The following is a 16,623-nucleotide window of genomic DNA, read 5'->3' on the forward strand; positions in this document are numbered from 1 at the left end:
GCACCCATTTTTAATTGAGCTCTTTGTTTATTCTTTTCTTTTTCTCTTTTTTCTTTTCTTTTTTGCAGAGGCTGCTTAATACCTGCTGCTATTGAGTTGGGTGTTTGTTTTCTTTTTCTTTTTTGAGATGGAGTCTCATTCTGTCACTCAGGTTGGAGTGCATTGGTGCAATCTCAGCTCACTGCAACCTCCACTTCCCAGGTTCAAGTGATTCTCCCGCCTCAGTCTCCCGAGTAGCTGGGATTACAGGCGCGCACCACCACCCCCAGCTAATTTTTGAATTTTTTAGTAGAGACGAGGTTTCATCATGTTGGCCAGGCCAGTCTCGAACTCCTGACCTCAAGTGATTCGCCTGCCTTAGCCTCACCAAAGTGGTGGGATTACAGGCGTGAGCCGTTGTGCCCAGCCAAGTTTTGAGAGTTCATTATATACTCTGGATACAAATCCTTTGTCAGATAGGTGATTTGCAATATTTCCTCCCGGTCCTAGCTTGCGATCTGTTTTTAGTTCTCCTAACAGTAGTTTTCAAATAGTATTAATTTTTAATTCTGATAGAGTCCAATATATCAATTGCTCTTTTATGGATTGTGCCTCTGGAATCATAGCTAAGACATTTTGCCTAAACCAAGTTGCAGAAAATGTCAAACTGTAGCCTGAAGGAGCTGACTAAGGGCAAGAATCAGAGACTAAACCAGCCACTGGGGCAGGTACTGGGCAAGGGGTATAGGTGTAGAGGAAGAGATTCAGTTGTGGATGGTAAGACAGTTGGGTGGATTTTCAGACAAGCAATGTGGTAGATATGATTGGTTAGCATTCAGCATCCATTTTCATCTCCTTTTAGCATACTTTCCTGAAGAGGCTAAAAAGCTAAGGATTGTATGTCTCAGAATGCCTTACAGCCAATCACATGTACTTGGGTGAGATTTCGAATGCAGAAGTGAGGCTGGGCTCATACCTGTAATTCTAGTAATTTGGGAGGCTGAGGCAGAATGGTTGCTTGAGCCCAGGAGTTTGAAACCAGCCTGCACAACACAATGGGACCCTGTATTACAAACTTTTTTTATATATATATATAAATTAGCCAGTGTGGTGGTACATGTCTGTAGTCCCAGCTACTTGGGAGGCTGAGGTGGGAGGATTGCGTGAGCCCAGGAGTTCAAAGCTGTAGTGAGCTGTGATTGCGCCACTGCACTCCAGCCTAGATGACAGAGTGAGGCTCTGTCTCAAAAAATATATATAATAGAATGTAGAAGTGAGACAAAGGCCATCACCCTGCTACTTTGACTATTTCTCCCGGCCAAGCAAGGTTGTAGAGAAGTGTCATGTTTCTATTGCAGTGATACTGTTAGGTCTCTAGCTTTGCAAATATTGAGAGGTGGTTGCATCAGAGTGTAGCAGTGGCAATGTCCTGATACAGCTGCCAGCTCCCTGGATCACAGCTGCAACCCCTTATTCTTAAACCCAATTAGTGGAGACTTTCAGGTGCTTCACCCTCCCTGACAGTGGTAGAGGTAGCAGCTTCCCTTACCATGTTCCGGTGGTTATTCTTGGAGTTTCAACCCAAAGCTAGCTCCTCCAGACTTTCTTTCTTTTTCTTTTTCTTTTTTTTTTTTTTTTTTGAGACGGAGTCTTGCTCTGTCACCAGGCTGGAGTGCAGTGGCATGATCTCAGCTCACTGAAACCCCTGCCTCTCGGGTTCAAGAGGTTCTCCTGCCTCGGCCTCCCGAGTAGCTGGGACTACAGGCGTGCACCACCATACCCAGCTAAATTTTGTATTTTTAATAGAGACAGGGTTTCATCATGTTGGCCAGGATGATCTCCATCTCTTGGCCTCGTGATCCACCTGCCTCGGCCTCCCAAAGTGCTGGGATTACAGGCATGAGCCACCGTGCCCGGCCGCTCCTCTAGACTTTCTGAAGGATTTTGTAAGCACTTAATTCTTTGTATCCCTAAGATAGTTGCAGGGGTTTCTGTTTTCTGCACCAAATCCCCTCCAACTATCCTGAGTGATACATGCAGTCAGGATGTATCTGGGAGGAATGATAAAGAATCCAACATCTTCAGCTGGGCACAGTGGCTCATTCCTATAATCCCAGCACTTTGGGAGACCAAGGTGGGCGGTTCACTTGAGGCCAGGAGTTTGAGACCAGCCTGGCCAACATCGTGAAACTCCATCTCTACTAAAAACAAATACAAAAATTAGCCAGGCCTGGTGGCACATGCCTGTAATCCCAGCTACTCAGGAGGCTGAAGCATGAGAATCGCTTGAACCCCGGAAGTGGAGGTTGCAGTGAGCTGAGATCATGCCACTGCACTCCAGCCTGTGCCACAGAGTAACTCTGTCTCAAAAAAAAAAAAAAAAAGAACAAAACATCTTCTATCATGGGAAAAATGGGATTGTGGAAATGCATTCATTTGTTCAACAAGCATGTAACAGACATGGAGTGGGTGCTATAGCTAGATATCAAGAATACCTATCTTCCCTGAAGGAGCTTACATGACCTGATGATTTCATGGTATGATGATAGAGATATGTTAGAATACTATATGCTCACAGAGATGTTCTCAATCAGACTTGGTAGGATGTCATCAAAGAGGTAACCTCTAAGCTTGATTTTAACAGATGAGTAGGAACTGGCCAGCAAAGAAGGAGAAGAGCATTCTATTTTATTTTATTACTATTTTTTGAGACAGGATCTCTGCTGTCCCCCAGGCTGGAGTGCAGTGGTGCAGTCATGGCTCACTGCAGCCTAGACCTCCCAGGCTTAAGTGATCCTCCCACCTCAGCCTCTTAAGTAGCTGGGACCACAGGTGCATGCCACCGTGCCCAGCTCATTTTTGTATTTTTTGTAGAGACGGGGTTTCACCATGTTGCCCAAGGTGGTCTCAAACTCCTAGGCTCAAGTCATCCTCCCTCCTCAGCCTCCCAAAGTGCTGAGATTACAGGTGTAAGCCACCGCCTGTAATAATTTGCTAGGGCAAATTATTAAGTAAAACTCTTAAATATCTGTGTTCACGCTTCTCCCACACCTTCCTAGGAAAGAGATGGGGAGAGGAGGTGTGTGTTTCTAAAGACTAGGCGCTAGACTAGGAGGTAGGGACAATGTAGAAGCATCTTCGATGGGTAGGACAGGGGTGGAGGCTGGAGTTTGAAAGTGCTATCAGTAAGGAGAGGGAAGCAGTTGACCTAAGAGCTTCCCTAGAGACTAAAGGTAGGGCATCCTTAACCTGTCCTAAACTCTTCAGTCTTCTTTACTTCCTCAGTTCTCGTTAGATAATCAGATGGCATGGGATTCTGAAACAAAGCCTGGGTTCAGAGCCAGGGATACCACTTACTCACTAGGTGATCTTGTTCATATGACTTCACTTTTTAAAATCTGCCTTCTCATCTATAAGATAAGGATAATGATAATATCTCCATTGTATAGTGTTGTAAAGATCTAATTAGATAATGGATGTGAAAAAATGTTGAAAATTGTAAAACACTATAGTAATACCAGTCACTTTTTTTTTTAAATTATACTTTAAGTTCCGGGGTACATGTGCAGAACGTACAGGTTTGTCACATAGGTATATACGTACCATGGTGGTTTGCTGCACCCATCAATCCATCATCTACATTGGGTGTTTCTCCTAATGCTATCCCTCCCCTAACCCCCCACCCCGAGACAGGCCCCGGTGTGTGATGTTCTCCTCCCTGTGTCCAAGTGTTCTCATTGTTCAACTCCCACTTACGAGTGAGAACATGCGGTGTTTGGTTTTCTGTTCTTGTATTAGTTTGCTGAGAATGATGGTTTTCAGCTTCATCCATGTCCCTGCGAAGGACATGAACTCATCTTTATGGCTGCATAGTATTCCATGGTGTATATGTGCCACATTTTCTTTATACAGGCTATCATTGATGGGCATTTGGGTTGGTTCCAAGTCTTTGCTATTGCAAATGATCAGTGTGCACACAATAAACATACGTGTGCCTGTATCTTTATAGTAGAATGACTTATAATCCTTTGGGTGCATACTCAGTAATGGGATTGCTGGGTCAAATTTTTTTTTGTTGTTTTTGTTTTTGTTTCTTGAGACCGAGTCTCACTCTGTTGTGCAGGCTGGAGTGCAATGGCACAATCCCAGCTCACTGCAACCTTCCCCTCTTGGGTTCAAGTGAGTCTCCTGCCACAGCCTCCCAAGTAGCTGGGATTACAGGTGTGTGCCACCACACCTGGCTAATTTTTTTTATTTTTAGTAAAGACGGAGTTTCAGCATTTTGGCCAGGCTGGTCTCGAACTCCTGGCCTTAAGCAATCTGCCTGCCTCTGCCTCTCAAAGTGCTGGGATTATAGGCGTGAGCCACCATACCCAGCCCCACCAGTCAGTATTATTATGTAATAAGCAATGAAGTCTGGTTGATTGTATCTCAGGTATATCTCCTTCCCCAACTTTACTTCGGTTCATCCCCCTGCTCTGATTTGGTTCAGGCTTCTATCTTCTCTATGTCATTTCTGTAGACCCTCTATATTTTCAAGTGCTCCTAAAGAAATTTTTCCATAGATCTTACTTAAAAACTGTCTAGGACACGCTACTATCTACATAATAAAGGACAAACTCAACCGGGCATGGTAGCTTGTGCCTATAATCCCAACACTTTGGGAGGCTGAGGCAGGAGGATCATTTGAGCCCAGGAGCTTGAGACCAGCCTGAGCAATATGGTGAAACCCCATCTCTACAAAAAAATACAAAAATTAGCTGGGCATGATGGCACACACCTGTAGTCACAGGTACTAGGAAAGCTGAGGTGGGAGGATCACTTGAGCTAGGAGGTTGAGGTTGCAGTGAGCAGAGATTACGCCACTGCACTCCAGCCTGGGTGACAGACCAAGACCCTGTCTCAAAAAAAAAAAAAAAAGGACAAACTTCTTACCTTAGCATAGGGCTCTTTCTGAACTTGATCTGACCTGTCTTTCTAGATTTATCTCCTCTCTTCCTGCTACACACCCTACTCTTCAGCTTCACTGAATTTCTTACTATTGCTCAAACAATCCATTTTCACCTGTATCGTTCCCCCTTCTGGAATGCCTTTTCTCCTTCCTGATCATCCTTCTTTCCATCACCTTCTCATCACACTGTTCTCTCTTTTCCATTTGGCACATCTATTTGCCCGTAAGCACTGGCTCAAGTGTTATCCACTCCCCAGTTCTCTCAGTAGCACTTTGCATGTCCCTCTATGACAATACTTATCATACTGTTTTGTAAACATTAGTTTGAGAGGCTTTTAGATTCCTACTAGGTTGTAAGCACAGGGAAGAAAGACACCTATTCATAGATGGATCTTCCTTAGTACCTGAAACAAAAGAGGTACTGGATATATATATGTATATATATGTTTAAATAAACAAATAAGCTCCACAGACCAGACAAGACATAGACAAAAAATTAAACAGCTTCGGGAGGCCTACACAGGTGGATCACCAGGAGTTGGAGACCAGCCTGGCCAACATTGGTGAAACCCAGTCTCTACTAAAAATACAAAAATTAGCTGGATGTGGTGGTACACACCTGTAATCCCAGCTACTCGGGAGGCGGAGGATGGAGAATCACTTGAACCCAGAAGTGGAGGCTGCAGTGAGCCAAGATTGCACCACTCTACTCCAGCCTGGGCAACGGAGTGAGACTCTGTCAAAAAAAAAAAAACCAAAAACTAAACAACAAGGAAGTAAAGGAACCAAGAGTTGCATATCTACAAGTTCTAAATGAAAAGTAGAGGAAACAAGAGTCATGATCATTTGAATTTGGGAAAACTCCAGGATGGGATTTGAAACTTGGCACCCACCAATATAATACCAATGATCTTATGTGGTTCTTTCAAACTGGGTCCATACTCCTTCTCTCTACCTTGCCTCCCCTGCTGCAGACTTGGAGCTCTTTTGAAGTTGGCAGCAGGTCTCTTGTTCATCTTTTTATCTTGCATTCATTCTTTATCTACTGGTATCTAGTCAGATGTTTTGTACATAAGCACCCAATAAACCTAACGATTGTATTAAGCCTGGGTAGGATTTGGATAGATGGAGTAGAAGGAAGAAGAAATCCAGATCAGGGACGCAGCAAGAATGTGTTAGTTTTCTGTTGCTTCTCTAACAAATTATCACAAATGGTGGCTAAGAACAACACAGATTTACGATTTTATAGTTCTAGAGATCAGAAGTCTGAAATCAGGTCTAACAGGGCTCAACTTAAAGTGTTGACAGGGTCATGTTCCTTATAGAGAATTGAAAGGAGAATCTGTTTCCTTGACTTTTTTCAGTTTCTAGAAGCTACTGCATTCCTTGGCTCATGGCCCCACCTCACCCTGACCCCTATTTCTGTCATCACATCCCCCTCCCTCATTTTGGCCTTTCCTCTTATACAGACTGTTGTGATCACATTGAGATCATCTGGATAATCCTCTTATCTCTAGATCTGTAACTTAATCACATTTGCAAAGTCCGTTTTGCCACATAAGATAACATATACACAGGTTCTGGGGATTAGGATATGGATACTTTGGGAGCCATTATTCTGTCTACCACAAAGAGCAAAGCTAGACATAAGAATGAGCAACTAGGCCGGGCGCAGTGGCTCAAGCCTGTAATCCCAGCACTTTGGGAGGCCGAGACGGGCGGATCACAAGGTCAGGAGATAGAGACTATCCTGGCTAATCCGGTGAAACCCCGTCTCTACTAAAAAATACAAAAAACTAGCCGGGCGAGGTGGGGGGCGCCTGTAGTCCCAGCTACTCCGGAGGCTGAGGCAGGAGAATGGCGTGAACCCGGGAGGCGGAGCTTGCAGTGAGCTGAGATCCGGCCACTGCACTCCAGCCTGGGCGACAGAGTAAGACTCCGTCTCAAAAAAAAAAAAAAAAAAAAAAAAAAAAGAATGAGCAACTAATGTTTGGAGATGGACCTTTCCAGCTGAAGCAAAGGGCTGATTTGATTAGAATACATTAGAGTTTGGAGATAATACAGACCCTCGAATATCAGAGTAAGGAGTTTTAGTTTTATCCTATAGAAAGTAAGCATTTGAAGGTGGGTGAACAGGGAGTTAACAATGAAAGCAGTAATCTAGCAGACCCCCAAAGACCCTAGAGTATATAAATCTGGTGGTTATGCTTGAGGTAAGCAAAAACAGAATTAAAAGGCTAGGGATCAAGAGACCACACAAAGGTGAATACACTGCTATTCGCTGTCCTATCAAGTTTCTTCTTTTTGCTATATGTTCCTTGTGCATCCATGATAAATGACTGATGAATTATTCCCTTCTTGAATTCTCAATTTTTGTCTAGTGGAAGTCTACAGTCTTGGTATAACACCTCTGCTTAGACGAGTCTGCTACAGCAGTTGGGAAAGCACGTATTTAGGCTAAGAAATAGAGAGGAAGAAAGGGATAAGATGTGAACTGATTAATTTTTTCACTGATTAGAAGAGGCTGAGCTTCACAGAAAAGGGTTTCAATGGTTTGGAAAGACCATTTCTACCTCTAGTTTCTACCTCTTGGTTGTAAACAACAGGAACCCAATGCAGAGTGAGTTAGAAAAAGAATTTACTAGTTTTAATAGCATCTATATGATGATGATTTCCAAATTTACATTGCCAAATTGCAGAAATTAATTAATAAGTAGAGCTGCTGCTTGTCGCAGGCATGATGGCTTCAAGGTTACTTTGCAGAGCTGGAACGCTGGCCATGTAGGCTTTGAGGGCTTGCAGTCCCAGTGGGGTGCAATTGCAATAAGACATATATGAGTCTGAAAAGCAAACTCACATATATCCAGTTGCTTAGTGGTTATCTTTACTTGGATGTTCGAGAGGCAAATCAAACTCAACATGGCCCAAACTTGTTCCTGACCTTCCCTTTCCAATTCCCCTCACCAAACCTACGCCTCCTATCATTTTCCCCATTTCAATTAGTGAAAACTCCACCGTCTTTGTTGCTCAAGTCAAATACTTTGCAGTAATCTTTCATTCACCCTCCACATTCAAACTATCAAGAAATTCCATCAGCTTTACTTTAAAGTCTATAAGGAATCTGACCATTTCTTTCCACTGTTACAGCTACCACCCTGGTGCAAACCATCTCTCACCCAAATGATTGGATTAGCCTGCTAACTAGTCTCCCTGTGCATACTTCAGTTGGTTTGTTTTCAATGCAAGAGCCAGAGTGATCCCTGTTAGAAAACATGTTAGATCATATCACTCCTCTGCTCAAAATCCTCCAATGGCTACCTATCCTACTTAGAGAAAACCAAAGTCCTCACACAATAACCTACAATATCCTACACAACATGGCTTCTGGTTACCTTTCTGACTTCATCTTTCACTACTCTTTTCCTTGCTCATTGCACTCCAGCTACACTGGCATCTTTGCTGTTCTTGTAATACATCAGGCATAGTATGCACTTGCCATTCCCTTTGTCTGGATAATTCTTCGCTAGATAGTCATATAGCTTATTTCCTTACATTCTTCAGATCTTTACCCAAATGCTATCTTATTAGTGAGTCCTTCCTTGATCATCCTATTTAAAAAATTTCTTATGAGGGAGGGGAAGAAGGAGCCAATGCAATGGCTAGTCTTTACTGGAGAGAAGATACTTTACAGCACATTTTTGAGCAATTACTGCCAGGGCTCACTGGGCCAACTGGTGGGGCATCAGCTTGTAATGGGTTCACACTTAGAGCATCGCTGGGTCTCGCCTTCGTGCAGCCAGAACCAGTTGACAGCACTGTTGTCCTCTTCACAGATGCAGCTCGCTATTCTCTTGGTGATGGAGGGAGCTGTTAGGGTCCTCCCTGGTGCCTGAAGTTGCCTTTTGGGGTAGTATATTGTATGGGTCCAGTCTCATACATGGCTATCATGACCTCCCTCTCCAGCCCAGTCATCTGCTCGTCATCAGTAGGAACACCACCTCCAGATGCCATGAAGCATGCTGCAACCACCCCATTGGGACTGTAAGCCCTCAGGCCTATGTGGCTGGCGCTCCAGCTCTGAAAACTAACCTGGAAGCCATCATGCCTGTGACAAGCAGCAGCTTTATTTACTTATTTATTGAGACAGAGTCACCCTGTCACCCAGGCTAGAGTGGAGTGGCATGAACATGGCTCAGTACAGCCTCAACCTCCTAGGTTCAATTGACCCTCCTGCCTCAGCCTCCCAAGTAAGCAACTCTATTTAAAATCTTAATGCCTCTTCCATCTCTATCCCCTTTCAGTTTTATTTTTAATACCACTGATCACTAACATCTATACATTTTACTCATCTAGTTTATTGTCTATCTTTCCTTCTACACAGATGGTGAATTCTAAGAGGACACAATGTATATGCTGTTTGCAGATGTATCTTCAATGCCCAGAATAGTATCTGGCATAGAATAAGCTTTTTCAAATAAATGTTTGTTGAATAAATCAATGAAAAATCTAGGTGATAACTTCAGGCATGGTTAGATCCAGGTTTTCGGCATGTCATTAGAATTTTCTTCTGTCTCGTAGCCTTTCCTCTGCATTGGCTTCATTCTCAAGCAGGCTTGATGTGTTACAGGTGATAAGAGACCACCAGCGGCTGCAGGTTTACATTCTAACAATTTTGCAGCCTAAACGGAGAGAGAGTGAGTGCCTCTTTCCTGATTGTTACAGAGAAAGCCTTGGCTATATCATATTGTCTGGGTTTGGGTCAAGTGACAATCCCTAAAACACTGTCTAAGAGTAGAGGAGGAAAATGTTGTAACTGACTGGGCCTGGGTCTTGGGGCCCTTCGGAACCGGGGATAAAGTTCAGCTCCATTTAGACTGAGAAGAGGGGAGAGGTGGTTTCCTAAAAGAAAAGGGGATGCTATCACTGGAAGAAGATGGCGGCTAGACAACAAATGTCCACCGCATCATCAACGACCCACCCGCCGACTGAGCCCAGAACAGCATTCTTCTCCCGCCTCTCCATTTTCACACGCAGCCAGATGAGCCTGTGACCATGGTTAAGCTCCTCTCCTCCTAAATGTCTTTTCCCCTGCCTCTGTCGGGCAAGGGCTTCCTCATCCCTCAATGCCTGGTCCAACCATGATCTCCCTCACCCCGACTCTTTTTTTTTTTTTTTTTGAGACGGAGTGTCGCTCTGTAGCCAAGGCTGGAGTGCCGTGGCCGGATCTCAGCTCACTGCAAGCTCCGCCTCCCGGGTTTACGCCACTCTTCTGCCTCAGCCTCCCGAGTAGCTGGGACTACAGGCGCCCGCCACCTCGCCTGGCTAGCTTTTTGTATTTTTTAAGTAGAGACGGGGTCACCGTGTTAGCCAGGATGGTCTCGATCTCCTGACCTCGTGATCCGCCCGTCTCGGCCTCCCAGAGTGCTGGGATTACAGGCTTGAGCCACCGCGCCCGGCCCCTCACCCCGACTCTTAACGGATACTGTCTCTCTCCCTCTTCTGAGTATCCTGCTTGTTTCTACTTCTCTTGTAGTTTTGTACGCCATGCCTTGTATAATATTTTACTTACTTGTATACATCATGAGTTCCTTGTGAAAAAGGGTACGGCCCATTCCCGGGGTGTCCAGGCCAGCGCCTCACGCCCTCTGGGAACCGCGGTGATTCGATCCCGGCTGAGGCCGCCAGGGAGCGCTCGGCGCCCTGCACGAGGCCGTCAAGGGCGGGAGGACCTGTGATTGGCAGAAGCGGCCGTCAATCGGGCCGGGTCGCCTGGGAGGCCTCTGGGAGGGAGGCGGGGCTTGCATGAATGGGGCGCGCGGCGGGCTGGCTGCAGTCGGCGCTCGCGGGGGAAGCCCGAGTCCCGGCCGGCAGTGGGTGGGAGGAAGCGACGTTGGGTGGGGGGGAAGGGAAAGAGCGCGGGGGGCGGGGAGGGGCAGCGCCCGCGCAGCTAGCCGAGCGCGGCGAGGCGGCGGGTGTGAGCAAGAGCCGGCTGCCTCCGTCCCCCTCGCTTCGGTGCGGCTGTCCGCTACGCTGCCTTAGCCCTCGCCGCGCGCCGCCTCCTGAGGGACTCCAGGGAACCACCGGCGACCCCGACGGGGCCGAGGAGTCGGGACTAGGGGAGCCGGCGCTGAAGGAGGAGCCTGGTCGGAGCCGCAGAGCCGAAAGCTCCGGGGCGTGGAGGTGGGGGGCCGAGGCCCCTGAGGGGGCCCCGCAGCGATGGGCAACCTGGAGAGCGCCGAGGGGGGCCCGGGAGAGCCGCCCTCTGTCCCTTTGCTGCTGCCGCCCGGCAAGATGCCGATGCCTGAGCCCTGTGAGCTGGAGGAAAGGTTCGCCCTGGTGCTGGTGAGAGCTGAGCCCAGCCCCTTCCCCCGCCTCCCGCCCCTCAGGTCCCGACGCCCAAGCTGGGACTTTGTCCTGAGCCCCCGTCCCGCCCACCCTTTCAGTCGGGGTCCCGGACGGATCTCAGCCTCCAGTTTCTTCCCAGGAACCTCTGAGCAGCTGCTGGCCGGCCCGGACAGTCCCGTGGGGGATCTCGGGACCGACGCCTCCACCGCTGGACGCTTAGGAGAAGTCCCCAGCTCGGGACCGTCCTGGGAACCAGGCTTCTCCCTCCTTCTTCCTCCCCCTTCTGCTGCCCTTCTGCAGTCTCCCTGCTTCCTCGCCAGGCTCCCTGTCCCTAGCATTCTCAGCCAGGAGCCTCTCACGGTGGGGGGAATTCAGAAGCGCGGCCGGGTTCTTAGCAGGCTTCCCTGAGTGAGGACACCGCCTCTCCTGCGAACATGGAGGCTTCCCAGGGAGTGGGTCCCGCTCCCAGCCCAGACCAGATGTTTGGGGGGAGAGGGGTATAGGGAAGGGGCTGGCAGCTCCTGAAGGGGTGGAATAAGGAGTGTGCCATTCTGCTTATTTTCAGAACGGCCTGCAGGCATCCTGCTAAGTTATAGTGGATTTGCCTAAAAGGCTGAACATGTGGATAAACCTTTTCACTGGGGTATTTTTCCAAGTGAAACAATACACAAACCATCCCGCCTCCTCCCCCGCTTTTCATGTTAAGCCACCGTGACTGGTTTGTGTTGTTTAGCCTGTGCTTTTTAGTTTTTCTGTAGATTTCAAACGGTCTGTGTAAATGGATTTTTAGAGCTGACTTTGGGATTCTTCTTTGGTATGGGAATTGGACATTGATGTCAGTGGCTCTATGAAGCGAGAGGTTCTGAGCTGGTATCACTGGGAAGAAGCCAGAGAAAATGTTGCCGCTGAAAATGAAGTTTTGCAGAGCGAAAACATTGGTAAACCAGGGTTAATCTTTGAGAAACTTGGGGAAATAGTTCTCAGTTCCCCAAATAGTTATCTGAGAAGCAGTAATAATTCTGGCGTTATTGTTGGTATGGCCTGAAGGGCCGACTTTGCCTTTGCCTCTGCCCGTGAGGAGGGATAAGTTGTGGACTTAGCAGCCTTATTGGATTTCATCTGACTTGGAATAAGGAGATTAGATCTATTGGCAACAGTGGAGCTGTCTAGAGATCTTGGCCTCTTCGAGGGTAGAGAGCCTGACATCAGCCCACTGGTACCAGAGCTGGCTCAAAGAGGGTCTACAGTGTTCCAAGGGGAAGTGGTGTCGCTGGCACCTCTCTGCCTGCCAGCTCTGCAAAGGGCCAAAGGGATGTGGGCCATACATCCTGTGGCCCTCTGCATTTCCCCCAGCCTCCTCAGGGGGATCGGATGAGTCAGTGATTACCAATGTGCTGTGACCATCTCACAGGCTGAGGAAGAGAGGGACTTAGTGGCCTTGAGAACAAGAGCCCAACTGTTGGGTAAAAGAGTGGGAGGGGATCTGCACTCCAGTGGGGGTGTGAAAACCCCCAGCAAGCTGACACAAGTTAGCTATAGAAATTGGGGAGAAAGGGATGGGGTGAGGTAGATTGGGTGGAAGGCTGCCTTAGGTAGGAGCTGCCAAGCCATTTTTTGTGAGAGCCTCAGAATCCATCATGTTCTCATTGGCCCTTGGTTGACCAATTTGTTTAGTTAGCAAACGAATGGCTTAATATTCACAAAATGCACGTGGTGTCCTAGTTAACCAGAACACCAGAGCACCAGGAGAACCCAGGTCAAACGGGGGACTGGACCACCCACTTGCCTGCCTGCTTTTCTGTATAAAATTTTGATTTGTTTTCTCGTGCCTTTTATTTTGGTCTTGTTTTTGTGTGCCTGAGCTGCTGCTGATGAAAGGTTGGAACAGGGCAGGCCAGAGCTAGTTAGTTGTCTCAGGAGACGAGATTTCACTTCAGTTTTCCAATACAGGGAAATTATCCCTTCTTGGGGATTTGAGTTCTTCTCTGGGGGCCCTTAAGTGTCCCTGTGTCCACTGTTCTGAAAGGTACCTTTTCTACCATGCTTTGTGAATAGTACTGACTGTGAGTTAGATGTTTGACCCAGGTACAGGCTCAAGTGTATTTCCTGAACGGTCAGGAGAAGCATAGTGTAGTTGAAAAAGCAAGGACTCTGGCTTAGCAAGTATCTTAACTTCTCTGAGCCTAGACTTTTTCCTCATCTGTAAAGTGGAGGTAATCTTGTTCTGGTGAGATTGTGAGAATTAGGTGAGCCCCTGTATATAAGGTGCTCAATGTAGTAAGTACTCAGTAAGTACTCAATATAGATTAGCTTTTTTTTTTTTTTTTGAGATGGAGTCTGACTCTGTCACCCAGGCTGGAGTGCAGCAGCACGATCTCAGCTCACTGCAAACTCCGCCTCCCAGGTTCAAGCAATTCTGCTTCAGCCTCCCCAGTAGCTGAGATTACAGGCGCTTGCCACTATGCCTGGCTAATTTTTGTATTTTTAGTAGAGATGGGGTTTTGCTATGTTGGCCAGGCTGGTCTCAAACTCCTGACCTCAGGCGATCCACCCGCCTTGGCCTCCCAAAGTGCTGGGATTACAGGCATGAGCCACGGTGCCTGGCCAGATTAGCTTATTTTTGTTGTTGGCTTGAAACAGTCAGATAAGTTGTTCCTTTATCACCTTTTTCTTTCCCGGATTGTCAGCTTCATTATAACTGGTTTGGTTTTTTGAAAAAGCTATTTGGGAGGTTTGTTGAGGTGACATAGTGGTGTCCTGGTTAAGCATACGGACTTTCAAATCAGAGTGGATTCAAATACTGTTTCATCCATAGTCTTCGGTTAGAAGAGTGTTTGACCTCAAGCAAGCTACTTAATCTGAGTCCCAGTCTCCTCTTATACATGGGGATAATAATAGCATTTGCCACATGAGGTTGTTGTGTGGATTTAATGAAATTGGAAGTCAAATACTTAGCAGAGTCTGGCATCTACTATATGCTTAGTAAATGGTAGCTTTTAAGTTTGTACCTCTCAGCAGTGACTCAGATCTGAGATCACTTGTGTTCCCAAAAAGGGGTTTTAAAGTTTAAAAATCTGATAAAACCAATTACCCTGTTGTGTATATCCAGTCTCAGAATATGGCTGCTGCTGTAAGCTGGAGGGCTTCCTCAGCCCCCGTGTGTCTGTGGAAAACCCCCTGAAGAGTATCCTCCGCTGGGGAAGTTGTATCAGTGCTGAGTCAAGACCACAGGCTCCCAGCTTTCTGTTCCAGACATATGATCTGTCAGCCCAAGTTGAAGAGCTTGAGATGACGGCTATGAGAAGATTTGATGAGGACATTGATTCCAAGAATCCTAACCCAGCCCAGTGCCTTAATTCAGGGCTTCCCTACTGGTGTGTTGCAGATGGGTCACAGGTGTGCTGGGATACTGATTCCCCTTATTCCTAGGGGCAGCTAAAGTTCCCAGCCAGTTCCCTCTGGATGGGATCAGCTTCTACCCCATGTACTGTACAAACAGTATTATTTTCTAGGTGTGCCTCGATGTGAAAAAGGTTGTGAAGCTGCTGTGTTACACTGCTTCTTGGCATCCTTCCTTACCCCCTATCTGAGCAGCACTTCCCATTCTGTTGGGTATTGAGAAGTTTGGGGTTGGGGCAATTAATGGAGTTCATCTTTATGAATACCAGAATGAGAGCCAATCTCTGGTCTGATATAGTCCAAGTCTGTGTTTTGGTCCAAACTAGATTACTACCCAAACTCAGTTGCTCAGAAGCTAGTATTCTGGCCAGTACTGGATTTTCCCTAGAGAAAGGAGGCAGAGGGCTCTAAGGTCTTTGAAAGGATAGCTCTCTGTCTTTGTTGTGATTGTACTCTGATTTTTCTCTTTGTTGATTTAGTACAGATTTGAAATGGAGTCTCAAAGTTCTGATGCCAGAAAAAGCCCTGCATATCCCTCAGGAGGAGGCTTTCAGGGCATGAGGGTACGGTTGTGTGACAGGGGCTATCCCTGCTGCAGTTCCTCCTCTCACATTTCCCTGGTGATGACTGACAACTTGGGGGTTTTTCTGTAAATGTAGCATTGATGTGGGAGCTAAGTTGGCCTGGGTGCTAGTTGTCTAAGAGGCTTTGAGGGGCCTCCTTTGACACAGAAAGGGGCTGGGAAAAACGGACTAAATATCAGGTTCCAAATCGCCATGGTGGAAATTTTTTTCCCAGCCCTCAGGATTGTGGTGAATTAGTTCAGGCTGGAATAGAACTTGGGAGGGGGCGGGGAAAGGGCCTTTGACAGCAGCTGGTCAGAGGAACCTTCTTCTTGTTCAGAGACCCCACAGAGAAGACCCTAGGCCACAGAGAGGAGTCTTGTTCCCTTGACCTCCTAATATGACCCTGCTTTAGTCTGGGGGAAGCCTGCATGTTGGGAAGAGACTGATAGAGTGGACTCTGTCATTTGGGAATGTTTTCATTGCCCAGAGGGAGATTCAGCATTTTTTGTTTTTTTCCTCTTAAAGTAATACTTATTCTCTAAAGAAAGTATGGGACAATTCAGAAAGAAGAAAAGACTAAAGATTTAGGTTAAAGAAAAACATCCATATTTTCTCTAGTTTCTTTACCAAATGCAAATATTTTCTTAGTTCATTTACCAAATGCAGCTGATGTGCTTTAAAACCTTTATATTTTTTTCTCTGCATAGAGTTTTATACAATGTTTTGATACTTGATTTATTTATTTAAGACAGAGTCTCGCTCTGTCACCCATAGGGGAGTGTAGTGACATGATCACGGCTCACTGCGCCTCACTGCAGCTTTGAACTCCCAGACTCGAGCAAGCCTCCTGCCTCAGCCTCCTGAGTAGCTGGACCACAGGCGTGCACCACCATGCCTGGCTAATTTTTTCATTTTTTGTAGAGATGGGGTCTTGCTTTGTTGCCCACATTGGTTTCAAACTCCTAGACTTAAGTGATTCTCCCACCTCAGTCACCCAAAGTATTGGGATTTTAGGCATGAGCCACCATGCCCTGCCGGTATATATGTTTTTTATCCTGTTTGTTTGTTTGTTTTTTGCTTTTGTTATTTCATTAGTTTTCCCAGGTTAGTAATTGTACATGTTTTGTTTTGTTTTGTTTTTGAGACAGTCTTACTCTGTCACCCAGGCTGGAGTGCAGTGGTACTATCTCTGCTTACTGCAACCTCTGCCTCCTGGGTTCAAGCGATTCTTCTGCCTCAGCCTCCCAAGTAGGTGGGATTCCAGGCACCTGCCACCACGACTGGCTAATTTTTGTATTTTTAGTAGAGACAGGGTTTCACCATGTTGGCCAGGCTGGTCTCAAACTCCTGACCTCAGGTGATCTGCCCACCTCGGCCTCCCAA

General features: G+C 46.7%; 1 protein-coding gene across 3 annotated transcripts in view; it reads left to right on the top strand.

Annotated features, from left to right (window-relative positions):
• Positions 1–10,863: 10,863 nt before the first annotated feature.
• FMNL3 (formin-like 3) overlaps positions 10,864–16,623 on the top strand; it is a 68,049-nt gene continuing 62,289 nt past the window's right edge. For all 3 annotated transcript variants that reach the window (XM_011964910.1, XM_011964902.1, XM_011964919.1), the window contains exon 1: positions 10,864–11,272. In XM_011964910.1, coding sequence (XP_011820300.1) covers positions 11,147–11,272 — 126 coding nt within the window. In that variant the 5' untranslated portion in view covers positions 10,864–11,146. The remainder of the gene's footprint in view (positions 11,273–16,623) is intronic.

This window comes from Mandrillus leucophaeus, unplaced genomic scaffold (genome assembly GCF_000951045.1).
Source record: "Mandrillus leucophaeus isolate KB7577 unplaced genomic scaffold, Mleu.le_1.0 Scaffold118, whole genome shotgun sequence".
Classification (NCBI taxonomy): Eukaryota; Metazoa; Chordata; class Mammalia; order Primates; family Cercopithecidae; genus Mandrillus; species Mandrillus leucophaeus.